We start from the raw sequence: 27,681 nt of genomic DNA on the forward strand, positions 1-27,681 counted from the left end.
TCAGCAAAAACATGGCTCTAAATCAGTCACAGGTTTGACTAATTTGTTACTTTCTTATCAAATCTTCATTGCAGCCCTTGGCAATGGGGGAAGGCACCTCTTTAGGAGGATCAGTTGGGGTCCCCTTGGTTCCTCCAGTTTTATTATTCCCCCATTTCGTATCCATGCCCAGGTCAGCTGGACTGTCCACCCTGTAGGCTCCAAAACCCTCAGCCTCGGAAGCCACAGTAGACAGCAGATCCCCGCAGGTCCCATCAGCTAAGGTGCCTTCTGGGGATGCAGGAATTCCCACCAACAACAGACAATCACAGAGTCAAGGGAGAGCCCCCAGGCCTAGGCAGGGGTGCTACTCAGCCTGGTGGGAGCTGGAGCGAGGCCATGGTGTGTGGATACCATGCCTTTCCAAATGGACATGTGAAATCCACATTCCACCCTCAGGGTCCCCGGCCACCTTACAGAGATATCTCAGGAGGTCAGGTATCCCTTCAGTGGACCCCAGACCTCCCCACAGGTTTGTATCTGCTGAGAGTGTTCATCATAAACAGCCCAATCCAGGGCTAACCAAGCAGCTGGCAAGGGACCCAGCCGCAGCCAAGCTTGGAAACAGACTCAGCCTGGGAGGAGGGGGCCCTGAGAGGCCACAATCTGGGCTGGCCCCAAGGCACTGTGAGAGGAAGTAAAAGAATCTTATCAGATAGAGTGGAGCCCTGCAGAAGACAGCTCCACTGTCTGCAAGAAGCAGAGTCTGGAGAACCAGCCTCAGGCTTTGTGAAGTTGCTGCCACGTGTATCCCTGTGCCACATGCTGTCCCTATGGGTGAGGCTGTCAGGACACTTGGGGCCCAGTGTTCTCTCAGCCTTGCACATCTGAGCTGAGCTCACGTAATGGCTTGTCCTGTGCTGTCTACTCTCCTGACATTTCTCCCTTGCTGCCTCACACACCCTCTTCCTGCACCCTCCTTGGAAGCTCTAACCTCCTAGAGGCAATACCCTGGGGGTCTCCTCTGAAATCTGTGGTCTCCTTGCAATCTGCCTCTGGGCAGCTAAGGTCTGATTCTGGGTGGGTCAGGCCCTGAAAACTCAAAACCTCACTGAGTTTGCCTTTGGCTCTCTCCTGGGACTCTGGCCTGGGGCATAGCCAAGGCCATCGCCAGCCAGACCACCCCATTGTGGTGACAGCCTCAGGAACAAGTACCCTTGGCACAGTGACCTTTACTACCACAACTGGAGAGAGTGGGGGCAGGCAGAGGGGCTGGGATCATAACTGGCTGGAGTCTCCAATGGCAGCTGGGGTTGGGGTCCAGCCTTGCAGCATGACAGAGTCACTGGTTGTGTAGAGTCACCCTCCCTTTGCCTGAACCCCACGTTTCACCATGGGTTTGTTTAAGCCCTGAGGTGGTGCCTGCAGTTCCTGATGTGCCAACAGCATGAGCTTGGGGAAACAATGGAGAAGCTGGCCCAGGACCTGCAGCTATGTGACCTGTGTTCCCTGTGGTCAGTGTAGGACTGTGAGGCTAGGAAGCCCCCTGCCTGGCCAGGCCTGGCTTTCCACTCTGTAAATGGCTGTGCTATGTGGGGTGCTGCATGAGCACAAGCTCCCACCAGTGGGGAAGCAATCAGTGCAGTCACCAGGCAGGGGTGCCACCCTTGCCATGAAGATGAGCTTGGGTGCTGGCGGGTGGTGGGAGCAAAGGCTCCCCTTCCCTCCACCTAAGGAGGACTCAATTGCAAGATCTGATAAGATTCCTTTACTCAGGGAAGAAAAACGTGAGGGGAAGCTTTCTTTGCCTTTTTCTTTCTTTTTAATGATAATGTAGAACCCTGCACCATTTCCATCTCAACTCTCCCTTGGACAAAGACATACACTGCACCAGCTGGACACAGAGCTCTCCCAGGCCAACCCTGGCCGGTGTTCAGTTGTCCATGTGGACAGGCTGTAGAGACCCGGGGTGGCCCTGTCAAAACAGGCCAGACCTCAGCTTCCCTTCTCATGCCTGTGCTCTGGCTTTATGTTGTGGGGCCTAGGAATGTGTATTTTAGGAAAAAGCAGGAATCTACTTCTCACAGTCCTCATGGCTTCCAACAAGAGCCGTTCCTGTGTCTCTCCAAGCTGCTCAGGAAGAGCCAGAGCTAGTTGTGCTGGGGCTGCCCACCGATCAAGCTCGGGGAAGTATCTGAGGGACCTGTAGCTGTCTGTCCCCTGCCCCCACTGCCTCGGTTGACTGGGAGCTCTGAGTCCAGCGGTGGTGGGAGACGTGCACATGAGAAGGCAAGAAAACCTGAGTGCACTAACGGGCAGCGGCGGGTGCTGCAGTAAAAGGCTGAGGTTGGCAGTGGAGGCCGCGAGTGGGTCGGCTCTTACCTGACCACCTGCAAAAATGACAGGGGTGGAGGCGGGCTTTGGGCGGTAGGGAATGGTGGCACCTTTCGGTGGGGACTAGGAAAAGGGACAGGAGAGGGAGAGAGACGTTAGAGCAGCTTTGCTGCTGGCCGCAGGGCACCTTCCCAAGCCCACCCTTCTGCAAAGCCCCTACCCCAAAGGTGGCCCAGGCGGGGCTGCAAGGGCCACAGAGGTGCAGGAGAGGCCCTTGCACCTCCACATGGGTGGCAGGGTGCATGCAACCTGAATCCTCACACCCACTTCCTCCAATAGGGTCCTTCTCACTGGATCAGCCGCCTTCAGCATGCCCCACAGCCAGCCCAGCAGGACACTGGCTCCGTGGCAGTGTGGAGTCTGTTCGGGGAGGCCAACAGGGTGAACCACTTTCTGGGGGACGATGGCTGCTGAGGATGGCTCTATGTCGCTCATTCTCACTGCCTGGTGCTTTCCTCCTAATGCAGCCACTTGGGGCCTGTGAGCACAAGGCACCTACAAGGCCGGGCAAGTCTGTCAGCTCAGTGTCTTCTGACAGAAAGACTCATGTATTCCTGGAGAAAGCTGAGCCTTACACACAGTCTCTCAAGGAAATGGGTGTCCAATGGCTCCTGTGGGCCCACAATGACCATCAGTGGAGACTGGGACAAGTTAGTTAGAAGCGGTGGCTTCACATTAAAAAGAAACTTGCAGATGCCCAATGAAGTATTAAAGTCATGATGAGGTTTACTGTAATTTTCCTTGGTTATTCTGTATCCAGGCTGAGGCGTTCTTATCCCAGGTGGATGTCATTCTCAGGTACCAGCGTTCTCCCTGAGCTCCTCTCTGTGGTCTCAGGTGAGCAGCCCTTCCGGGGTCCCGAGTGGTCCTGTCCCATGACAGCTGGGCAAGCAGTTGCAGCATGAGGAACACCCAGGGCACAGCCTAGCCACGGGCAGTTCTGGACTGCAGCCCCCTCAGGCCCACAGTGTGACTGGACAGCTCTTCACACTGGAAACCTCAAGTCTGCTCCACACACAGGTGGCAGCACAACACAGCCCAGCCATCGTGCTGTGGAGTGGCCTGAGCTGTCTGGGGGATGCTGGTGCTCAGGGAAGGCCCATCTTCTGCATTTCCGGGTCCTAAGAGATGTCTCCAAGTGCTTCTGTGCAGATGGGGCCCACTGAGGGCTCACAGCCAGACTCAAGGTTTGTCGTGGAAGGGACATGCTTTGTGCACCTGAGCCGATGCCTGCACGGTCCCACACTGCCTCCTTCCCAAGTCCCTCTAACCCCAGTCCTCATCCCTTGCTCCACTGGGTGTGACCAGCATGTGACTTCCCCTTGCTGATCCTGAGGCACTCAGGCACAATTACTGATTCCCAATTCCTGTTCTTACCCCTCTGGGCATGGGCCATTGATATCTCAGGAGTGGGCAGGGGGCGTGGCTGATTCTCCTGGGACTTGGTAGGCCTCATCTGTCACAGAGCAGCCCTTTCAGAATTCTGAGGTTCAAAGCATAGCCCATAAGCAAGTCCAAAAGGAGCTGAAAAGTTTATTTGTTTTTGTTTTTTTGTAGGTTTGGGGATTAAACCCAGGACCTTTGCACTGAGCTACATCCCTGGCACTTCTTCACTTTTTATTTTGAGACTGGGTCTCACTAAGTTAAGTTGCCCAGGCTAAGCTTGAACTTGTGATTATGTGGCCTCAGCCTTCCAGGGTGCTGGGATTATAGGTGTTCTCACCATGCCCACCATAGAGGTGTTTAAATCTTTTGCTGTACTTTTTCAGCTACTCTTCATTTAAAAGTGGACCCATCTGTTTTCACACGTGGTGAATCTTTCTCCCCTGGTGAGATGGCCCTGCCCCATCTTTGAGTGCTGCATGATGGGACCAAGAGCAGGACATCTTTGCTAGGCCAACACCCACTGCTGACATCTCACACACTGGTGGCAGCAAGGTGGTGCCAGCGCATGCCCTGGGCACTGATCCACCTGTACAGGGTAGCAGAAGCTTCCTGACACCATGAGACAGGGGACAGCATAGGGATTCTGACAAGACCACAGGTTTAACCCCGAGAAGCTAGGGTCGCCCTGGTCAGGGTCACTGGAGGTGGTGTCCCCCACTGAACCCTTCCCAAGCTCAGGCCACTCTGAGGGTGCATGACATGCTGAACAGAAAGCTACACTCTTCCCACCTCCTTAGTGTGTGTGTCACATGGGGCCCCGTAAGCCTCAGGCTGATGGCGCCAAGCAGCCTTGCCCTGTCACCTGACCAGTGTGTGGTGAGACTTCACACATGAATATTTTGAAAAATATTTTTGACTTCACAAAATATATTTCAGGAAAATAAAACTATCCTGCATATCCAGGCAGCAGCCTCATGGGAGCTATGGAATCAGTGGGTCAGGTAGCAGGGGCCGTGGCCAGCCACAGGGGACGTGATGAGCCTCCAGGCCAGAGGCCTTTCCCTTCGGTAGGGTCCTCCAGCGGCTTTAAGAGAAAGCAGGACTGTGAACAGGGCTGTGAATGTGGCTTCCTTAGGGTATTGGCTGCAGTTTAAAATTCAGGGTCTTTCCTCCCCAGCGTGGACAAGCTGCTCTTGCCGGCTGCACCATCTTTGCTTCTGTGCCTCTTTCTGTCTCCTCCTCTCTTCCACTTGGTGGCAACCTTGTATTCTGTCCTGAATCCACATGGACCTGGGGCAGCCACCTTGCCGTGCTCCCTGCTCCTTCCTGCTACCTCCAGAGAGGGCGCTGCCACTCCGCAGGCTGACTCTTCCTGAAACCCTCGCCAGGACCAGAGCTTCTTATTCAGCTCCAAGACAAGGGGAAGCTTATTTCTTCCAGCACTCTTGCCACTGCCAGAGCAGATGGTGGCCTGGGCCAGATGCTGGCAGCCCCTCCCTGGGTGCCTGACTACCAAGCTGGCTCCCCTCCAGAGGGGACCCACCCACTCTGGATGCATGACTGACTGTGAGAATCCTCAGGACAAACGAGGTGCCAGAGCCGGTGGTGATGCTAGAGAGCCACACTAAGCCCAGTGTGTGAGGGGGGCTGGTGATGTGTGCCAGCCCCCGATGTGCAGACTGTACCTCCAGCATGACCACACAGATCTGCTTGACGCACTGGATGATGGCATCTGGTGTCCCTGAGATGGTCACCGCTCGCTCTGTGGAGTTGGGCAGCATGTCCCCTGCCACCTGGACCTGGGCACCTGTGGACTGGAAAGAAAGGGTGTTGGGAGGGGAATGACAGAGGCAGCATTATGCACAGGGTGAGCAGCACCTCCTGAATGTTTGGGAACATCTGCACCATGGAGAACCCTTCACTGGAAACTATGCCCTCACCCCACATCACTGTCACTTCCCCTCCACACCCACTGGACTGTCACCCACGTCTGCATGTCCCTTCCAGAGTACCATCCCCTCCCCCGCCAGGGCATCTGGCTTCTTCCAGACACAAGAATTCTACAGGCCAGAGAGAAAGGTGGATTCCAATGGGAAAGGAATCATGACAGTGCACCGCCCTCCCAGGTAAAGGAAGGACTTGGCCTTCCTTGAAGCCAGAGACCTATCAGTACCAACCACACCATCACAGTCTGGCTGATGTCCTGGGGGCAAGGATGGCATGAGGAAGGAGCAGAAATCAGGCTTACGTGCAGCCAAAGCCATTGTCCCAAGAGAACTCCCAGCAGGACCATCCCACACAAGGGTACCATGCAGGTCTGTGAACATGGTGAGGTCCCCACATCCCACCTTTCACTTGATTATCAGATTATATGTCCCTGCCACACATAAGCTCCAGGTCAGCACAGCCAGTGCTGGCAATGTGAAGACCTTGCAGGGGATGTACAGTAGTGATGGCTGGGCCACTGCAGCCACTGGGACTATCCGCCCCACCCTGGGCCAGGGATGGTCCTGGTACCTCCCTGATCTCCTTGATCTTGGATCCACCTTTGCCGATCAGGGACCCACACTGGCTGGCCGGGACCACCAGCCTCAGTGTCACCGGGGGCTTGCTGGTGGCGGGGCTGTTACTCATGGAGTTAATGATGTCCTAGAGAGGAAAAGACATGTGTTGGCCCCAGGCTGGTGAGTGCAGCTGCACAGCTGGGGGCACCTGGAGGAGGAACGCACAGGATCCTTGCCCCCACAGCCCTGGTACACTCTCAGTGAGCTCATGAAGAAGCTCTGCTAGGGGAAAGCTAGCAGTCACAGAGCCTTCAAGATTAGGGCAGGCTCCAGGGGTCAAGGAGATGTGGGCCAGATGCCTGCAGGTTTGGGCAGACCCACATGTGAGGTACAGGCGTTGGTGGAGAGGGAAGAAGAGACTGGCCGGGGGCTGGGTCATCAGGAGCAGGTGAGGGGCGAAAATGGCTCCTGCTATCCAGTCAGGGATGAGAGACAAGGTGCGGGCAGCAAAGGTGCAGTGTTTGAGGCTCAGGGGATGACCAGGTTTCTGTTCAGTCTGGCAAACTAGGGACAGGTGTAATCCAGAGGCATCAGCGTGGGAGCACCTGGGCTCTCCAGGGGCAAGGACCCAGCAGAGGCCCAGGGCCCACTATGGCACGCTGAGCACCCACAGACTCTCCACATGGGCGAGGGACAGAGGTCAGCCCTCTCTGGGATTGTCCCTCACAACTCCAAGTCATGATGCATGTCAATATGGTTTACTCTCCACCAAAACATGTCTGCCTGTCTGTACCTCCCTCCGTCCCTTACTTCCTCCCTCTCTCCCCTCCTCCCTTCCTCCCTCTCTCCCCCTGTCAAGGGAGTGGAAAACAACACATCTGATCATTCCCAGTGTGCACTCAGCAGGTGTAGGACAGGGAGTGGTGTTGGGGAGCTCCCTGGGGCTCTGTGCCCTGGTGCTGGGTGGAGACTCCTGATTACTTGTAGCACCAGAGAGTCTCACTGTGGAGCAAGTAGCCTGGGGACAGGGAGGGAATCCAGGGATCCAGGTATTCCAGCTCACAGGCTGAGCTCTGCAGCCACTACTCTGGGAGGAGGCCAGTACCTGGCCTGCAGCTTCCTGGTGTCTCTCCCCACTTACCACTTAGGATCAACCAGAAGGCCAGCTATGCGTCCCATCTAGTTGGCTGCTAAAGGCCTGCTTCTAGAGAGCCTGTCTTGCCAAGGCCCAGCAAGCTTGTTTTAGTGTCAGCCCCACTAGGGAGGGTGGCTGGCTACTGTCCTAGTCATCTCTACACTCACAGCCACCTCTGCACACAGCCTCTGCTGCTGCTGGCACAGCTGTTCACCTCCACACACTGCTCTCTCCCTGGCTGTGGGCACACTCCCCCACCTAGGCACAGCACCCCAAGGGCCCTGTGCCCTGGTCCATGAGGTCCAGGAACAGCTCTGGGTCTGGACCTTGCTCTCTTGGTTCTGAGCTCCAGGGTGGTTCTTTCCTAGCCTAGGGTGTGAGGCTGTTCACTAGCTCCTTGTCCTTGGTGGATCAGGCCGTGCCCTTTGATCCTGTTGCTAGCTCTGTGCCGCTGAACCGCATTTGAATGCAGGCTGCTGCCTCACTTACAGGCTAACAGATTTGTGGTCTCCCTGAGCAGCATCCTCCTGGATAAGCATGGCCATGAGGCACCACTAAAACTGGATGAAGATCTCCTCTCAAGTGTGTATGCAGAGCTTGACTTTGATTCAGATTGTCTGTCCCTTCGGTCCTACCTGCTGGGCTGGGGTGGTGGTGCTGGAGGGACATGAGCACTTTGGCTCTGTGAAGCTGTGTCTAAGCCCCGCTTTCCAGCCCAACCTATTGCAGCCATGATCTGTGCCTGCCTTTCTAGTGGCCTCCTTTCACCAAGCATGGCTTGGGCTGTCAGTGGCCACCTGGAGATAGCAGACTTGAGCAAAAAGGTCCATTTAAGAGGCACCTTATAAAAGAAAGGGGCAAGACTTCTCAGGCTCATGGGCTGAATTTTGGTTAGCGGCAGAGATCTCCAAATGAAATTCTGATTTAAACATTACTTAACTGACTCTTTGGCTAAAGTGAATAAGTTATTTAGTAACAAGCATAACTTTTGTCTAGCAGGGGCCCTCTTCTGTGTCCTCCAGGATCTCCTGTAACAGCCCTGCTCTCCAACATGACTCCTCACAACTCCATCCCACCTTTCCCCAACAATGGTCCTAAGACCCCAAACCCACACAAATGCAGAAAACACCCACCACAAGATGGCAACATGGACGGCTGTGGTGTCTAACCTTAAACCTGAGCTGAAGTGCCAACTATGATTAAGGACTTCCCCATGTAGATAAAACCAGCAATGGTTAGCAGAACTTTAAATTCTTTTGGCGCAAAGGACCCAGGGTCCACAAACCCAGTGGTCAGAGTAGGGCAAGGTCTAAAGGCCACAAGCAAGACAGTTCCAATAGGAACTGATTCAACACATTATGCAGGGGAAGAAAAAGACTTGGGGGGATTTCTGGGCAGACTGGAAGATGCCTTCTAACAACATACAGGAGCTGAAGAAGGTGATGGTATGGCTCCATCCACTATCCTGTTTGCTCAGTGGAGTTGAGCCTAATTTGAAGACACAAATTAGGATGGCCCATCAGTGGAAACAAAACATCTGGCAGAATATTCAAGAGGGCTCCAGAAGAAAAATGAGGCAGGACCAAATGAACTTGTGGCCCTGTAGTCCCAGCAGAATGGTGGTCCACTCCTCAGCCACCAGTTGCCAACAAGAACATGAAGATGGTATGAACAGATGCAGCACTGGAAGAAAGAGGATCCTGTCTTCGTCTTGAGGAATTAAAAACCAAGACAAAGAAAAATCTCTCAGTTCAGACCAGGGAAGCTACCCAAGCTACTGCTATACCCTTGACCCTGAGCTGGGTTTGTATGGGTCTAGACCACTGTCCTCCTTCTTGCCTGGCAGGACCCAGTGGGACATCATCCTTGACATATCCCTCTGCAGCTACGTGCTTCCTGTGGGGCCTCTGCTTTGCCCTGGACAATACACTGGTAGACAGGGACAGTCAACACATGTGAACTTTCACTGGCACAGTAGGGTGCTGGGCAGTAAAGCCCTGGGGCACTGAAATGCCTCCTACTTCTCCTAGGCCCTGGGACAAGCCCTGAAGAACTAACATTTCCATGGTGCTTCTGCTCTAATACAATATGTAAAGGACTCCCACCTTGCTCAGAGAATAGGAAGCCTGAACAGGATTCTGTTTCCTGGCATGAGGCCTGGGCAGACCCTGCTGAAAACCGTGACCCAGAAACCTCAGAATTGAAACTGGAGGTTGTCACACTCAGTTGTGTTCCCAAAGTTATCTGGGAGTCCTGATCTCCAGTCTCCTACTTAGAGATGGAGACTTAAGGAGGTTAAAAGGTCATAAGTGTTGACTCCAGACCAATAGGAGTAGGACCTGATGGGAAAAGCCAGGTGCCAGGCGTGTGCCCACAGAAAAGGACAAAGAGGAGGCAGCCAACTGCAATGTAAGGGCAGAGGCCCCAAGAGAAACCAAGCCTAATGGCAGGTGTCTTGACCTTGGGCTTCCCCACTCCAGAGCTGTGAAAAGTAAACATCTGTGGTATGCTGTCATGGTGGCCTGAGTAGACTAAGTATCTGCCTCAGCTCTCCTTAGAGACAGCAGAACATCAACCATCAAAGGCCAGAGAAAAAGCACAAACACATGCACCAGCAATACTTCCGAGGAGTCCATGACTTTCGAATACTTCAGGGGTCCTCACCTCTGCTGAAGCCCAATCTAGCATGAACAGTGAGGAAAGGACACTTAGAGCTAAGATCACAAAGACTGAGGCTGATGCAAATAGAGAATATGGGGGAAAGGCTTCAGCAGATCACATAGGCTGCTTCAATTAAGGGCACTTCAATCCAGTGCCCACAAAGGATACACAGCAGGGGGCATTCAAAGAGGCTGTAGAAAAATATCAGTGTCTAGGCCGGATTTAGCTCAGTGGTGCCACCACCTGCCTTGCAATTGCAAGGTTCCGAGCTCAGTCCCCAGTACCAAAAAAAAAAAAAAAAAATCAGTGTCTAGTCCCTGACTCTGGAGATGAAGGATGGGGAGTCCAGAGAACCCTTCCCCAGGTGACCTCTGCACTTTCGCAAGCATCCCTGGGTACAACAGATATCAGCAGAGTTGTTCATAAATCTACTCATTGTGGAGCGGACAGCTTGGTCAGTGTCTAAAACCAACATCACAGAGAAACTGTAAGAGAGAGCTGAGGGCATTTTAAGGCCATACATCATCTGTCAACAACACAATCCTGAAGAGATGGGAAAATGACACTCAGCTCCAAGGTCTTGAATACCTTGGAATGGATTTACCAGTTTCCTCCTTTCTGGGACCAAAGGGTTGCAGCGATCCCATGACTATTCAGGATGCTAGGGAAATTCCTTGCTGAAAAGCTACAGCCTGTAAGAAAAACTGCTAGCTTGTATGTCTCTGGCCTGGAATATACCAACTTTATATCAACTGATTAAGGTACATATAGTACTTTACTGGAGTCTTTATGATATTTTGGTAAGTGGCTACACTTTACTGAAAAATTATATATCTACACCACTTACAACCTTCGAGGAAGCTGAATAGACCAGTGGCAGTTAAATTTATCAACACTTTCAGGAACAGGGGTGAAGTTCAGTGGCAGAGCCTGGCTTAGCAGCATGCGGCCCTGTGTTCAATCCTAGTGCGCACACACACACAAATCTTTCACAATCCCTTGAGTTCCTGAGGCAAAGGGTCCTACCTGCCCTATGGCTACATGTTCCACTCCCTTGGAGACACCTTGACCCTCTTCTGCAGACTGAAGATGGGAGGGCCCATGTGCACAGGAATTCTACCCTCATGCTAGAATCTGCCCAACAGAAATGGTATAAAACAGTAAGACACACCCACTGCTCTATCCATCCCCAGCAGGTTTAGGCTGTTTTCCCATCTACACTCTTCATGATCTTCCATAAGGAGCTTTTGTTTCCTGAAAGAGATGCTGAGAGAAGCTGGTCTGGGACTGCATTAGAAGGGAACTTATCAGGCACTGTTGGCAAGCAAAACATCAGGGCAGTTCCAGGGAGTGGATCCTCAGCGTCACATCTCACAGCTGAAACCACAATCCAGCACTCCCCACTGGGGAGTTACTCCAGAGGGCCTTACACGGGGTTCTCAGACCTTCTAGAAGCAGCCCTTCTTCAGACCTTGGAAGCAAGTTGACAACCTTGGACAATGCACAGCCTCCACCAGAGATGTCACTCTAAGACCCTGGTCTAATTTGTTTTGTTCTTCAACTGCTTACTTAGAATAATTTCCACAACTTGCACTTGCACTGTCCCTCAAATGGCCTGTGTTGAAGGCTTGGTCTCCAGCTTAGTGCTAGTAGAAGGCGATAAAAGCTTTCAGAGGTGGGGCCCACTGGAGGTTTTCGGATCTCAGGGAAGGGGGTGACTCACTCTCTCTCCCTCCCTCCTTTCTCCTCTGTTCCTCCCTCCCTCCTTTTCTCCTTTCTTCCTTCCCTTCTTTCCTTTCATAACTCTGCCATGAGGTGAATGGTTTTGCTACTATCATGATGTGCTTCCTCTACCCCCGTCCCTACCAGAGATCTAAAAGCAACAGTTCTGCTCAACTGTGGACTGAAACCTCCAAAACTGAGAGCCAGCATGAGCCTTTTCTCTTTATAAGTTAATTTTTCTCAGGTAGTTTTACAGCAATGGAAAGCTGACTAACAAAAAAATTGGTTGCAAGAAGTGGAGATGCAGCTATGACAATACCTGACCCTGTGGGGAAGCTTTGGGATTGGTTTATAGGAAGTTTGTGGAGTGGGGTAAAGAAAGATTAGAATGCTGCAAGCAGAGCTTAATGGGCAATTCTAGCCTGAACACAGAAGACAAGACAAGAATGCTGATAGGAATGGGGACAGCTAAAGGCTACTTCAGGAGGTTTCAGATGGAAATGAGTACTCTACTGGGAATTGAACTAAGGACCACCTGTGCTACACTGTTGAAAAGAACTTGCTTACATTTTGTCCATGCCTTAAGAGAGGATGATTTTAAGGGTAATGGACTAGATTATCTGGTGGAGGAAATTTCAATGCAGCATTGCTCTCAGGCAGCAGCATGAGTATTACTGGCTGTTTACTTAGCTAAATTTACAGTGAGAATCAGGAGCAAAAAGCAGAGATTTGAAAACCTTTGTCCAGAAAAGGAGTGTGTTTAAAGTTGCAGTCAAGAAGGATGTGGGTACTAGAGAGATTAGCACAATTAAAAATAAGTGAAGTACTTTTCCCTGGACAATAGGAAAGATATCTGGAGGGAATCTCAGAATTGGCAAGACCACAGCCATCATAAGCTCAAGGTGTAGAAATGCACACCAAAGACTCCACAAGGCAGAGTTTTTTGAGAAGAGGGCTCCAGAATATCCTGCCCATCTAAGTCTGCCTAAACCAGCAAAGCACTGAGGCCACTGTGGCCATGGTTTGAGCAAGTCCAGATATAGCTCACATTGGAGCAGACCTTGGCCTTGTCTATGTGATACTAGTTTTGCAGGGATGCAGAAAGCAAGAGTTGTGGGGTCATGGAGGTTTCCATCAGATTTCAGAGGAAGGCCTGGGAGTCCAGACAGTGTGTGGCAGCAGCCAAGTCAGGGTCTGTGCGGTCAGCCCCTGAGGTGATGTGTGAAACTTTGGGAATAAAGCTACAACTACAGTGGAAAAGCCAGGAATGTGGAAATGCCAAGAATGTGAGATGCCTGCCAGGAAAGATGCAGGCAGTGATCAAGGCAAATTGAGAATGGTCACAGGAGTTGTCATCAGTAAGGTCATGGGGTAGGGCTGCCCAAGCCCTTTGGAGATCACATCATGCTGTGTATGTGTGGCCCTTGTGCTGGACAACAAGCTATAGGATTTAATGCCTGCACTGCTGAGTTTTGGTCCAAATCTTTCTTATTATTTCCTTATTCCTTCCTTTCAAAATAGGAATATTTATTCTGTGCCACTATCTCTCGGAAATTGTACTATCCCCACCCGCACCCCACACCCGAGGGGTTCACAGCAGAGTTTACCTTGAGTCTCAGAGGAGATTCTGGACTTGGGACTTTTGGGACTCTTGGAGATGGACTGAATACAATTTGCATTGTGAGATGGACACAACCTCCAGGGATGATGGGTAGAACACTATGGTTGGCATCAGAATGTCCCCCAAGGATGCATGTGTTAAAGGCTTAATTACTAGCTTGGCACTACTGGGAATAGTGAAAACTTTGAGTTGGGACCTAGTGGAGGTTTTTGGTCACTGTGGGCCATGTCTTCAAAGGAGACAATGGGATCTCAGTCTCTTACTCTGTTGCTTTTTTTTTTTGACTCAGCCATGAAATGGGTTTTGCTATACCATGTGTTCCTGCCATGCTGCCCACCACTCACCATAGGCCTAAAAGCAACAGTTCACCAAACAGGGAATGGAACCTCCAAAACTGTGAGCTAAAATCAGCCTTTTCTCTTGATTTCTTCAGGTATCTTTTTTTTAAATAGTGACAGGAAACTAACACTTTCCCCCTCACTTTCAGTAGGCCCCTGGTTGTCATCCACTCATAAAGGCCCCTTGTCTCTTTTCTTTTTAATGATAGCTGTTAGGCTAGAACACACTCCTTCCTTCAGACAGTATCCAGTCTGCTTGACTTCACCAATGCCCGACTATTCCATCAGTCACCAGAGCCCCTGGGTAATGGCCTCTGATAATTCCAGTCTTGGGTTGAACTGACATGGGCAACTGACCCTCCACAAATCTACCTGTTTCTCTTCCTCCTAGGAAAAACAAAAACAGCTGTTAACACATTTATGACAGGGCCATATTTTGTATGTCTTGCTGCCAGGCGGTTCAGATTTGAATTTGATTGTTGCTGGTGGCTTGAATCACCAGTGGTACATGAATGACTGTCCTATCAAGTGGGTTGTAACACTTCTCAGGGGGCCTCTGATTATACTAATGCAAAGAGATGCATTGATTTAGCAGATCACATGTCATATTATAGTTGCGTAAGGAAAACATTCAAATGGTATAAAAAATTATAATACAACCAATTTGTGGTACAGCAGGTATAAATGCATATTATGTATATTAGTGATTGGGTACCTGTAAGATTTCCATGTTAAAACTTAGAGAATTAATTACTGACAAACTATTCATGAATATAACTAAATTTCATTTAATTTAATGAAATTCATTTGTTGATTATTGTAATAATTTTAATTGGTGTGAATACTATTAATTAATATTTATATTCAGGCAGTAATTATTCAGATTCAAGCAACTATCTAGATTCAGTCTATTTATATATTTTTTATGAATTTTATGAATAAAAAGAACAATAAAAGTACCACCAGTGGTACAAGCCACCTGATGGGACAATCACCCATGTACCATGGGTGTATCAAGCCGATGGGAACGTGTTACAGCCAGTCAGTAAGGTGAGTCTAAATCTAACTTCCACCTCCTGCAAGAAGCAACACAAAGGATTATGCACTGACTTGGCCAGAGCAGGCCTTGTCCTAGCCACCAGTCTTTCACAACAACTTCTACCCGCAGGTTCCTCTCCAGACACTGTTACCTTTGGGGCTGGGAAACATCTGGCCCTGTGGGTCTCTAACTGGTACCACATCCACTGCAGAAGAAGGTCTTGAGACTTCTCTGTATTTGGAAACTTTAATCCCAGAAATCCTTATGGTGAGAAATTCTGTCAGATTTGTGACCCAAAACAGCCACGTTGACCACTCTCTTAGAGGAGCACCTGACTTCCTACACGGCAATCACCTGGCATGAATCATACAATGAAAAAAGACTGCTGGCTCTGGCAGAAGTGACCGATGATGGGCCTGTGCTCTAGAGGAATGAGAAATGGTCCCATGTGCTGGCACAAATGGTTTTGGCCAGCCGCCAGCTCCAGACTTACTGTTGGCTGGCTGTGGCACCCTCACTGCTACTGCTACTATCTTCTGTGAGACAAGAATCAATGGAGCAGGCTATGTGGCCTGAAAGAAACAATCAGGGTCTCTATGGCTGGGCCTTGTGGGCTAATGAGCTTTTCTTTCCGTCACAGTGGTCACGGCGGTACTCTCTGTCTAGTCCTATGAGTGTCCATGCAGCCACGCTCTTGTCACATGACGGCCAAGATGACAGCAAAGCAGAAAGACCAAGACCATTTTGCAGTACAGGTGACATGATGACAGCTGGATCACTCCACTGGAGATCCAATCCCTGGTCCTTCCCGAGGTGGCAAACCTCTAGCAGGCAAGAGAACGACTGTGGGAAGAAGCTGAGGAGCTGAATGTGCACACTGGTGATGGCCAGGGCACCCAGGATGGCCCAGCAGTGAGAACTCAGCTGGTGACCACAGCTTCCCTGAGGCTCGCCCCCACTCAGGGTCAGCAGATGCGCTCCCCATGTATACACATGGGAATCTGTAGCTGCCCCTCAGGCATTCTGAGAGCCTCCAGCTGTCCACTGTGTGGTATTTCTTCCCCTGCCTGCTCTGACAGGTGTGATGGTGCCAATAGCTGGCTCTTTGTCCACACCCTGCTTGTTTATGCCCTTTAGAGAGGTCTCTGTTTATTCTCATAAATCCTGCCTCACTATCTGATGGTCACCCCTCATTTTCAACAGAACACCCCCCAGCTTCATTGCCCTTCACGAATAAAGACATTAAATGGAAACACAGAATGCTGAGCTCTACCTCAGGTGCACAAAAGTGCTGCATCCACACCATATGTGTGTTCCAGTAGCACAGTGTGCGCTGTCCAGCAGCACAGTACGTCTATCTGCATCTAAGCCAGGCTGTGGAATCCCCTGAAGTTCAGCTGCTGTGTGGTGTGTGACTGAGGGCCACGGTAGGAGTTGTGACCATGGCTGGGGTCTGGGAAATACCAGTGAGGGGTCTTCTCCAGTGTGTGCCCACTGGAGGGGCTGCTTTAGGTGGAGGGCTGCTGAAGACAGACAGGGCCAGGGAGGGTACTTCAGAGGCAATGAGGTGACAGGAGCTCGAGCATAGCAAGGTGCAGCCTAGCAAGGTGTCTGGGGTGGGCTGGGCCATCCTCTTGTCTAGGGAATGGTGTGGGGCCCACAGCCACCCATGCCCGCTGGTGGCAGTCTCATGCAGGCATGCCTCACCTCTTCAAACTTGTAGGCAATCATGGCGAAGGCTTTAAAGATGGCATCTGTTGGGCCTGTGATGGTCACAATTCTCTCTGGGCAGTTGCCCTCTGAGATGTTGATCCTGGCACCACTCTAGGGTGAGAGCAGAACAAATATGGTGACAGAGAAAAGAACAGTGCTGCCCAGGGTTCAGTGCTATACCACACGGAGGTACAGCATCAGCCCTGGCCTCTCCCTGCCTCACATACAGCAGGCTTCCCCGCAGGCCTTTGCCCTCATGGAATGGAGAGTGCACAGATTACAGAGCCACTACAGAAGGCTAGAATCCCATGCCCAGGTGGGTGGTAGTCAGCAGGGCAGGGATAATGAGCTATCAAAATGACCAGGGGGCCTTGCTGGGCCAAGGGAGAATGGTTTCCCTTGCTCACGCAATGCCCACCACAAACAACAGGGGCTGGCCCTGCCTGCAAGCCACACCAGCACTGGGGTTCTTTTAGCAGTTCTCTTTTTTCTTTTTAAATTATGGCACAGGGAATTGAACCTATACCCCAAGCCTTATTTATTTATTTAATTCAGAGACAGTGTCTTACTAAGTTGTCAGATGAGACTCAAATTTGTGATCCTCCTGCCTCAGTCTCCTAAAGTACTAAGATTATAGGCAGGTGCCACCACACTCACCTAACAAGCTCCTTCACAGTGAAATTATTTAGTGAAAGGAGCACTAGTGGTGCCTAAGGGAGCATGTACGTAGCACCTGATCCTCTGCACACACTGGTGTCAGAGGGAAGCCTGTCCCCTTTACAGTGAGCCCTTGCCACCCCTGTCCACAGGGCAGGCCCTGACTTGGGAGACAGGTGTTGCTAGGGTAAGCACACTCACCTCCTCACGCATCTTCTTCACAGTCTCCCCTTTCTGGAATGGAGATGGAGACAAGGAAAGGTGTCAATGGTACCTCTGTGGAGGGCACACAGGCCTCACATGGCCCGTATGCTGTGAGCCATGTCTCTTGCATGCCAAGGAGAGTAGCCAAGGTGTCGAGGGGCTGGGCAGGGAGTTGCCTGCTTCCTGTTGGCCTGGGAGTGGTGGTCTCTCCACTCATAGGCAGACCCCTCACATACAATCTCACAGCCCTTCCAGCATGGAGGATGGTGTGGGTAGGGAGCACACTCTCCATTGGTATAGCTGCCAGGCAGTGGCTCTAGCCTGACCCAGTGCCTACTGCCATGGCACTAGGTACACAGAGCCACAATGGTCTTCGGGCTGTGAGGTTCCTGACAGGCACTGCACAGGCTCAGTTGCCCCCATCTTGCACAGATAGTGATGCCCTAAAGTGCTTAGCCTGAGAAAGAATGAGGAAGAGGCAAGATGATGAGGCATTGGTGACTCCCCACAGCAAGAGGAAGTGTATCTGACCTAGGCCAGCTGGTGTGGGCCCCTGAGCTGGGCAAAGCACAGCCACACAGAGGTACAGCATCAGCCCTGGCCTCTCCCTGCCTCACATACAGCAGGCTTCCCCGCAGGCCTTTGCCCTCATGGAATGGAGAGTGCACAGATTACAGAGCCACTACAGAAGGCTAGAATCCCATGCCCAGGTGGGTGGTAGTCAGCAGGGCAGGGATAATGAGCTATCAAAATGACCAGGGGGCCCTTGCTGGGCCAAGGGAGAATGGTTTCCCTTGCTCACACAGGGCCCAGGGCCAGTTTCAGGTTGTGTAGGACCCAACACAGTGCCCTGGACCCTGACTTTCTCCTGCACTGTGCTGCATGCCTGAGGGGCATCTAGGACCACCCAGAACCAGGGGCTACTGTGTCCTTGCTGTCCTTTGACAGAGACTCAAGAGAGGTAGAGTTCATTCAATAATTACCTTCCCAATGATGCTGCCAACTTCCTGTAAGGAGAAAAAATCATAGAAAGATGATGTCATAGGGCAGCAGAAGAAAAATGTCTGGGATACATGCTGCAGAACCTGCCTACCTTCCTGACATGACAGGGCAGAGTTTACTTACTGATTTATTTTTATGTGACCTGGGGATCACACCAGGGCCTGATACACACTAGGCAAGTGCTCTGCCGCTGAGCCATACCCAGCCTAGAGAATCTGGATGCAGCAGGAGGATCTGACCGAGGGGAGTCTAGGAGGAGAACAGGCCAGCTGCTCCCCAGATCAGTGACCAGGAGGGAACCCATATGCTCTGGGCCTCAGAAAGAGCCATAAGGACTGGGTGGAAAATGAAATTGGCTGGGTGTGTGACACCAGAAGAGCTGCAATGGAGCTGCCATAGCCTGTTTTAAAGGCACTGGCCAAGATGCCACAGCTGTGGAGATGCCCCAGCCCTTGGGGGTGCCTGCTTCCAGTGAGCCAGGTGTCACCACATCTGTCTGCCTATGTGAAGCTCCAGACCTGTGCCACTATGGTGTATCACTTGAGGTAGGGCCACTCTAGCTTCTAGCCACAGAGCATGACATCCTTCAAAGCCTTGTTAGAGCCCTGTGCTCAGCCATTCCCTTGCAGCAAGGCTCACCCTGGCCCTGACCCAACCTGTCACAGGCTGGTTTTACCTCCCAGGAGTGCATGGTGGCGCTGAAGCTGATGGGGGTTGTAGGGGGAGGACAACTGACACTACATCTAGAGAGCCCACTGTGTTGCTGCCATCTGCAGGACAGGTGGTTCCATCTCTCCACCTCACAGGTGGATATTCTGGGTGTGTACTCCTGCTACAAATCCTAGTAGGCAGAGAAAAGAGTGCTCCTAGTGCTGATCCTGTCTACTCAAAGGAGTAAGGATTCCTGGGGACAGGGCTAATTCCAGGGTGAGTACAGGAAAGGAAAAGATGAGCCAAGAAAAGGAGACAGTGCTGTAGGAATGGTGGGGATATGTCAGGGGGCTCAGAAGCCACCAGGGCAGGAACGGTATGAGTGCAGTGATAATCGTGATGTTGTGGGGAACAATGGCAACCCCATGCCCATATAGACATGGATGCCTGAACAAATGCATGAGGCCCAAGGACAATGGATGGGGAGGAGGCAGGCATCTCCCACCCAGTGCCACCACAGTGACATCTGGGCCACTGACTGGAAGGCTTCTGTGACATTCCTGCCAATGGCAAGGACACATTCAATAAGGCCAAGTGAGGAGCACACCACAAGAGCAAGGCAGAAACCTTCACCAGTGAGTCAAAGAAAGGAGTGTTTCAGATAGGAGACTGGAGGGAAGTGATAAGGCCATGCTCAGCCTGTCTCCTGGGGACCTAGCCATGGAGGACGCATGCAGGCTGGCAAGCAGCAAGGGCTAGCGCGGAGATGCCCTGACTTGGAGGGAGACCAACCTGCCTGTTGAAAGGTGCCTGGGGTGCTCAGGGACAGGGCTTGGGTCAGCTACTGCATCTGAAGTGGTTCCAGGAAGGGGGTCACATGGGAGGGGTTGTGCCTGCTTGAGAGCTCAGAGTGAGAAACACCAAGTAAAAACTTCAGTGTCTTGCCCCTTCCTCCTGGGGCTACTCTGTACCTTTCCATGCATCAGTAGGCGGATGGTCAGGGTCACATTCAGGCCACCTTCTGAAACCTTGGACTCCATCTTTCTCCCAAAATGCAGCTGGGGGTAGAAGCTTAAGGTGTTGAGGGTGCTGTGAGGAAGGATGGATGGGGCCCAGATGGTGTCACCTAGAAAGAGAAGGTGGGCTGTTGACTACTGGACACCAGCAGATCTACTGGCTAACTCCCATGCAGGAGTGGATGTGCTGCGATCACTGCCATGTGCCGAGGAGGCCTCACTGATAGGGCCTGGGGTATCTGGCGGCTCACATCAGGCTCTCCATGCCTCACAGCACTCTGAGCAGGTCACTCAAACCCTCCAGCCCCAGTCCCCTCCTCTGTGAAGAGGGCCATAGCAGCACCACTCCCAGAAGTTGGAGAGCATAGGAGCCCCAGCATGGCCCCAGGGAGAGCCCACCCTGTTGCCTGGGCTGGGCAGCCCCCACTCTCCATGTAGTCTTACTTCTGCCCATTTTTCCAGTCACACCAGGAGCAGCCCTAACGTGCTAGGACCTTCTCCCAGAGGCTACTTGCTTTACTCTCAAGCACAAGGGAATGCACTGCATTGGTCCCTTTGCACGTGGGACACAGTCCTTGGTAGCCTCATTGTTTATGTGGACTCAGTCTCCAGCTGCAAAGTTGCCAAACCAAACTGCTGGGATCCCTCAGCCAGAGCTGTCAGAGATCCCCCACTCCAGCACAGGCCCATGATTCTTCTAGCTTCCTGCAGGGAGAAATTCAGGGGGTGCCCCTGGGCTATATAAAGTCTTCCTTCCATTATTTGCAGGCAAAGATGGATCAAAGGTACAATGAAAGTGTTCATGGGAAATAATAGGACGGCCTTGTGTCTTTGAGGGTCACCTGGATCCAGGTCCACAACAGGAGCAGCCTGCACTTCTGGAGCTCCCAGCACTGAGCTCCCATGAGCTCCTGAGGCAGTCTCTCGTCAGGGAGCCCCAAGTGTGAGGACAGACCACTCTCACCATGGTGGTGCAGCTGCTGCCCACCCATATCTGTAGACAGCTGCACCTGCAAATGCGCCCCTGAGAGAATAAAAGGGAGGCAGCCAGGAATAGGGAGGAGAGGGTGTTGGGTCCACAAGGACTCCAGAGGCAAGGGGGCAAGAGATGCCTATGCCCAGGAGAGAGCAGCACTCAGTCCTCCTACATGGGGCACAGACACAGGAATATGGGGGTTCCCAGGGACAGAGAGGAGACAGAGAAGGTCCCTGGGAAGGACATGGGTGTGGGTGGCCTCTATAGGACCAAAAGAGCAGCCCATCAGGGAGGCACAGGTGTCAACGGTCCCCATAGCAGAGCCACATGGTAGGCACAGACCACTACCTCCAGAGATGCCTTGCATACCTACCAACACGTGCACCTGAGAGGTGGGCAGTCTCTAGGAAGAGGAAAGGTGTGGCTGTGCTTCCCTGGGAGACCCTTGCCACAGTCCTCACTCACACCTTCTTCAATGACAAACTGTCCCAGAAAAATGGCTGCCCTAGGGGACCCATCAAGGACAGACTCGGGGACATGTGTGTGCCTAGCCCCATGTGGCAAGCTATCCAGACACTGTAACATAACCAGGAGGAGAGAAATAGCCTGTTCAGTCAGCTGTGTGGTGTGTCAGGATGTCTGGAAGGGCAAGCACTGGTGACCGGCAACGTACAAAGGGGCAGCAATGGATATACTCCTGCATTAGTGAAGTAACAGGGTATTGCACTTGTGCTTTAAAAATGGATTTCCAGCTAACTTCCTCAAAAACGCAAATCATTAGTTCTCATTATTATTCATGATAAAATGACACTTTTTGGTTTTTTGTTTTTTTTCTCTTTACTAAAATGCTTTATTGAAAGAGATAATTAAGTGAGACTTTTGTATTCGATTAATAGACACCTTAACAATTACATTCATCATAGACTCTTATTTTTCTATTTACATGAGATAAGCAGTATAATTTATTTATATGGCTTGTCATCCATTGTATATTATATGTTCTATATTTCTCTATAATTCCACATTCTCTTTTAAAATGGTAATCTTAATCAGATATAAAACTGTAGCAGCAGTTTAGTTAATATTAAGTTCAGGCAAAAAAGCAAAGTTTATCTTCTTGCTAACTTCCACTGCTATGTGTTGTCTCCCGGCCTGTGATACCAAGAACCACCCCAACCCAGTCACCCCACACCTACAGCTCTTCTCTGTTAAGTGTCCTATTTGCTTACTGAATTGAACACAGCATGCGCTTAGCAAATACCTATCTTTGACCAATGAATGGCTCTTATCTTCTAGCCTACAATGATATCTATATTTTTCTACAACCTTCATTCCTTAACCCTGCTCAATGAACTGGTAATTTGTTTTCTTTATATGTCATATCTCTTTCCTTAAATAATTCATTGATTATTGAGTAATTACTCACTTTGTGCCAGACACTGAATATGCCGTTTTACTCACAATTAAACAAGATTCTGGTCCTAACGATTCTTAAAATCTAGACACTTTTTGAACCACAAGGCATTTAATGTAGGGTGTTAACACAGCCTTTGACAAGAGTTTTACATAGTAAAAAGTGCTTAAGATCATCCCGGCACATTAATGTCTGTATCTGCACAGTCCAACACCAGTCAAACGTGCTATTCACATTTCAAACCAAACTCACTGGGCACCTCTGAGTGGCTGCTGGCTGCCCTTCAGAAGAGCACAGGGAGAAGGAGTTCTGTGGCCAGCACAGGCGCATGTTCCCTGCAGAACACTGTGAAGATGTGTTGCAAAACAGTGCACCAGCTCCAGTGGCTTTCCCGGCACCAACAGCCATGCATGTCTACACAGACATTTGTGACAAGGCCAGAAAAGACTTTCTTCCAGATTCATGTTTTTGTAAGGCTGATTTCCTAGCACCAAAGAATTGGATCACATCATGGCCAGTCTGAGGCTCTGCCTCCTTTTTAATTAAAGACATCTCCTCCCACCAAGGAGAAAGCACATCTGTTACATAAATGTTCCAGCCCAGAGAGGAGAAAGTAGGTCAGTGCCTGCCCTGGGTGCTTCTAGCTCCCAGCTGTCAGCAGCAATCAGTCACACAGAGATGGAAGGGGCTATTCAGGCCCTCTAAGTACTTCAAGGGCAGGCGCTGTCCGGGGAATGGCATGGTCACTGGGATCAGGACTCAGTCCTAAGGACTCACCCTGCTCCACTGCAGCACCTGGATGACAGCCCTCTTGGTAGGTATAGGCCAGAGGAACCCCACACCTGTCTTCTGCCATCCCTGGGTACCTGTGTGCTTGTGGTGACTCGAGAGTGTCCGAAGCCATGCTTGCATCCAGCCCACACAGGCTGTCTACCCAGTAGCCCTGGATAGCCCTGTCCACCCAGGGCTACTAGGAAATTAAGGGCTCAGCAGGAAGCAAGGCCTGTCACTCTGCTTGGTCATCAGCGAGGGATTGGCAGCATCTCCTAGGACCTTCCCTCTCTTCTCTGGAAGCCCCACCCTGTTCTCTTCAGTGCTGGCATTTAACATATTTTTGAGTCACCTAATGGGAGACTGAGAAGAAACAGATATGGTCACTCTTGGCTTCTGTCCACACTTGCCCAGCAAGCCTATCTAAGCCTGGCTGCAGTGCCATGCTGTGGGAACACTGTCCACACAAGTGCCTCAGCCCAGCACATGCCCTGGACCTCGACTCCCAGGGCAGGAATCTGGTTCAGCTGCATGGATTTTTAGACCTTGCATCTGCTCAGTGCAAGGACAAAGCTCCCAAGCCTCCCATCCGCCAGGGCATTCACCTACCTAACTGTCTCAGCACCCTCCGACCAGCACTCAGGCCGAAGCTCTCCTCTCTCCTCCCCGCCCAATCGTTGACATTCGACGTGGAATCCAAGCCCCTGCCCCTCTACAAGCAGGACCAACCCACCCTTCCTCGTGTTCCTAAGCCCCGCTGGCTGCCCTCCTCTCAGCTCTCAGAGCAAGTCCAAGCCCACAACCAGACTCACTGCTCCTCCTTCTACCTCCACCCTTCTCCCCCCACCCTTCTCCCCAGGAACCCCACTGCAGGGCTCTACATCTGCCACCCCCTTGTCCCAGAACCCAAAGTCCTTCCTTCCACAGCTCAGTGTGAACCCCTATCCCTCACTGCTCCCAGAAATGGCCCCTTGTGTGAGTGCACGTGCACACACACACACACACACACACACACACACACACCCCATAAGCTTCATGGGTTAGAGACAACAACCCTGGTACTGCTGTGGAGACAACCATTACCAAAGAAAGAAATAAAGGTGAGCAGAGTGACAGGACACCAGGAAGTGAAGAGAAGAGAAGGAAGGAGAGGAAAAGGGCTAGTGAGGGGACAGGGTGGCAGTGAGGGTAGGTCTGGGGTTCAGATGAACAACAGCCAGCGCCAAAAAATCTGGGAACAGTACCTGCACCAGTCCTGGGGCACAGACCACTACAAGGAATGACAGGGTGCCTTGGGCTGGTGCAAATCAGCAGCCATTCAGGGCCCACCTTGGCTGCAGACATCCCATCCAGTCTTGGGCCTGCTGACTGTCAGGCAGCCTGTGCTGTCCGCCACTACAGTACACGCCTAGGCATGCTGCACGTAAGCTCTGCCTCAGGAGCTGTCCAGGAAGGAGTGTGACCACAGGAAGGGTGTTGTGGCAAGATGACCATAGTCTGAGATATCTGTGACCTTGAAATGAGAAGCTGCACTTGACCAATCTCTCACTAAGAAACACAGAGGCACAGAGATCAGACAAATCCTCACATAGGGGTTTTGCTCTTTCTGTGGGGTCTCACTGAGCATCCCCCACTATGGTGGGTGCACCACTGTCTCTCCACTTTACTGATGGAAGGATGAGCGTGAGGAGAGGCTAGGGGACTTGCTGAAGTGCCTGGCTGACTATGCAGAACAAGGGTGAGGACCCAGGCAGCCCTGGCCATGCCTGTGACCTACAGTCACAGCTCAGCAGGAGAAGCAAGACATCTGCTTTAGGGAGAGTTAGTGGCTTCCCCTAACTCCTGGCAACAGCCAACAGGCAGATATGACATCCACAGCAGACACAGGCATTGTTAGGCTACCAGGAGCAGGGCCCCAGAGTGACCCAGGGAGACTGTCCCAGGCCTCCTTTCTACATGGGCTTCCTTTCTTCTGTGTGTCACTCAGAAGAGGAGAAGGCTGTATACTGGAAATACCAATAGATGGAGACAAGCAAAACTTCCTACCAAGGAGCGGGTGGCCAGCATGGGGAATGCTTGCAGCAATATCTCCTATCCTGGCCACCCTTCCCCTGGACAGCAGAGGCTGGACTGGGAGCCTTCCACCTTGCCAAGCTCTACAGAGGTGCCCTAGTCCTGGCTCAGGGTTCCAGAAGAGGTCATGTGAGAGCTGTGAAGAGGAGTGCTGGACCTCAGAGCCAGGGAAGTGTCAGCAGGGGTGGGCAGGAGCCAGAACTCTGCCCCGGTCCACTCGGGTGTCAGGAGAGGGTGAGTGAGAACCTGGACATGCCCCTGACCCACTGCCGGAGCTGTGCCAGGAGCATTAGTTGTAAGGTCCAGGGTCTCACCACATTATATACAGATGTGCAGGTGTTGACAGAAAATTATCTGTCACACCAAGATCCAGAAAAAAATCCAAAGAGAATAAAAGACAATCAAAGAGGCTAACCTGAGACAACAGAGATGTTTGGGTTACCTGACAATAGTATAAAATAGCCACCATAAAAATGCTCCAATGAACAGTGAGGAATCCTCTTTAAACCAATGAAGAAGCATAATGTCTCAGCAGAGAAACAGAAAATTCTCAGCAAACAGATGGAAGATGTAGAGAATGAATGGAAATGGCAGAACCAAAAGGCCAAGATGTGATGAGGGTAAGAGGAAAGAACCAGAGCTGGGAGACAGCATTAGAAACCCCAGCCCCAACAGCAGGGACAGCAAGAGCTCCAGGGACCTGTAAGGTGGTGACGGGAAATGGGTGCTCATAGTACCAGGGGCAGAGAATGGGCCGAAAAAGCACGAGGTGAAATGATGGCTATGCTTCCCAACTTTGGCAAGAGTGTAGTCTATGCACTTTAGAAGCTGGTCAAATTTCAAACAGGATAAACCCAAATAACTCCACACAAACACACATCTTCACCAAATATCTAAATGCTGAAGTCAAGGAAAAACTTGAGAGGTACATGCAGCATGAAGGGACGACAGGCCACAGCTGAGATCTCTCCTTAGCAGCTATAGAGCAGGAGACATAGTGTGCTTTTAAGCCTGAGGAGGGAAGGACCCTCAGCCCAGAAATGCACATCCCTAGGGAGTGAAGGGGAAGAAAGTCCTCCCAGGACCAAGGAAAACCAGAATACTGCTGCTGGCTGAGCTCCCCAGGAACAGGCTAGTGAGGCCTCTCACCAGAAATGCATCCATGTGCAGGGAATGTTGGGATGTCAGAATTAGAAGATATGGCTGGCAACACAGAGGGCAAATGCAATAGGCCTCAGACCTCCAGAGTTTTCAAAATAACGTTTAATGGCTGAAGCAAATATTCCTGCACTGCCTGATGTGACTAGTATGGCTAAGAAATATCTGAAACAGTTATAAACTGAGGAGGGTAAAAAAATTATAAGAGGAGTAAGCTTTTAATCATTCCCCAAACTGGTAAAAGGTCAACAATTAGAATTGCTAAGTCATATGTATGTGTAGTATATACATACACATGTGCACACACATATAGAGAAGTACCTTGAAAACCCACTAAAAACAAACAACAGAAAGAACAACACACATAAAGCCCAAAACCATGGAGACACACTAAAAACTATCAATAATTCAAAATGGAATTTTTAAAAAGTTCAGTAACCCACAGGAAGGCAGGGGGATAAAAAAATCTAAAAACCAGAGAAATAGAAACGAAGCAAACAAAACCACAACAAAAATAAAATGGCAGACTTAAGCCCTAGTATCTTAATAATTGCTTTAAATATAAATGGCCTAATTAAAACAAAATGATTAGCAGAGTGGATTAAAAACAGGATTCAATCTTGTGCTGCCTACAAGAAACTCACTGTTACTAAAAGCACAGTTTCTTTAATAAGTGGTGTTGGAAAAACTGGATGTCCACACATAGAAGAATGAAACTGGACCCTTATCTCACACCATATACAAAAAAATCAGCTCTAAAACAGGTAAAGGCTTAAATGTAAGACCTGAAACTGCAAAACTACTAGAAGAAAACAAAACTCCATGACATCATTTTGGGCACTGGTTATTTCTGAAGACACCAAAAATACAGATAACAAAAGCAAAAATAAAGAAATGAGATTACACTTATTCAGCTAAATGCCTCCATCCTGACCAAAATTCAAGAAACTTCAAAAAAGCAATACTTGAATTTTCAGTACACTGAGCCCTGCACTGAACCCACAAGAATGCAGTGCTGGGGCGCCTTCCTAGGCTGCCCTCTGATGGGCCTTAGCCTGACTACACATGGTGCCTACGTGTTATTTGCTCTTGCCCCATCCATGTGCTATGCTGTCTGGCCTGGGATGCCTGCTGCATCTGTCCTAACATAGTCACTATCACCTAAACATTACAGTATAAACTACTTCCATAGCACTTACATTGTGTTAGGTATTATAATTAATCTAGAGATCATTTAAAGCACACAGGAAGTTTGCACAGGTTACAT

General features: G+C 50.8%; 1 protein-coding gene across 15 annotated transcripts in view; it reads right to left on the reverse strand.

Annotated features, from left to right (window-relative positions):
* The window catches only part of Pcbp3 (poly(rC) binding protein 3), a 215,199-nt gene that overhangs the window by 20,630 nt on the left and 166,888 nt on the right, over positions 1-27,681 (reverse strand). For 8 of the 15 annotated variants that reach the window (XM_033768020.1, XM_033768018.1, XM_033768019.1 and 5 more), the window contains 7 exons: positions 19,978-20,132; positions 18,337-18,360; positions 17,351-17,383; positions 16,487-16,603; positions 6,277-6,408; positions 5,445-5,573; positions 2,293-2,436 (listed from right to left, as the gene is read on the reverse strand). In XM_033768020.1, coding sequence (XP_033623911.1) covers positions 2,293-2,436; positions 5,445-5,573; positions 6,277-6,408; positions 16,487-16,603; positions 17,351-17,383; positions 18,337-18,360; positions 19,978-20,132 — 734 coding nt within the window. Of the gene's footprint in view, positions 1-2,292; positions 2,437-5,444; positions 5,574-6,276; positions 6,409-16,486; positions 16,604-17,350; positions 17,384-18,336; positions 18,361-19,798; positions 19,903-19,977; positions 20,133-27,681 lie in introns of those variants that run through there. The other 7 variants (XM_033768026.1, XM_033768022.1, XM_033768024.1 and 4 more) reach the window with 4 other exon arrangements.

Source organism: Fukomys damarensis, unplaced genomic scaffold, assembly GCF_012274545.1.
Source record: "Fukomys damarensis isolate Sample0158 unplaced genomic scaffold, DMR_v1.0_HiC HiC_scaffold_24, whole genome shotgun sequence".
Taxonomy (NCBI): Eukaryota; Metazoa; Chordata; class Mammalia; order Rodentia; family Bathyergidae; genus Fukomys; species Fukomys damarensis.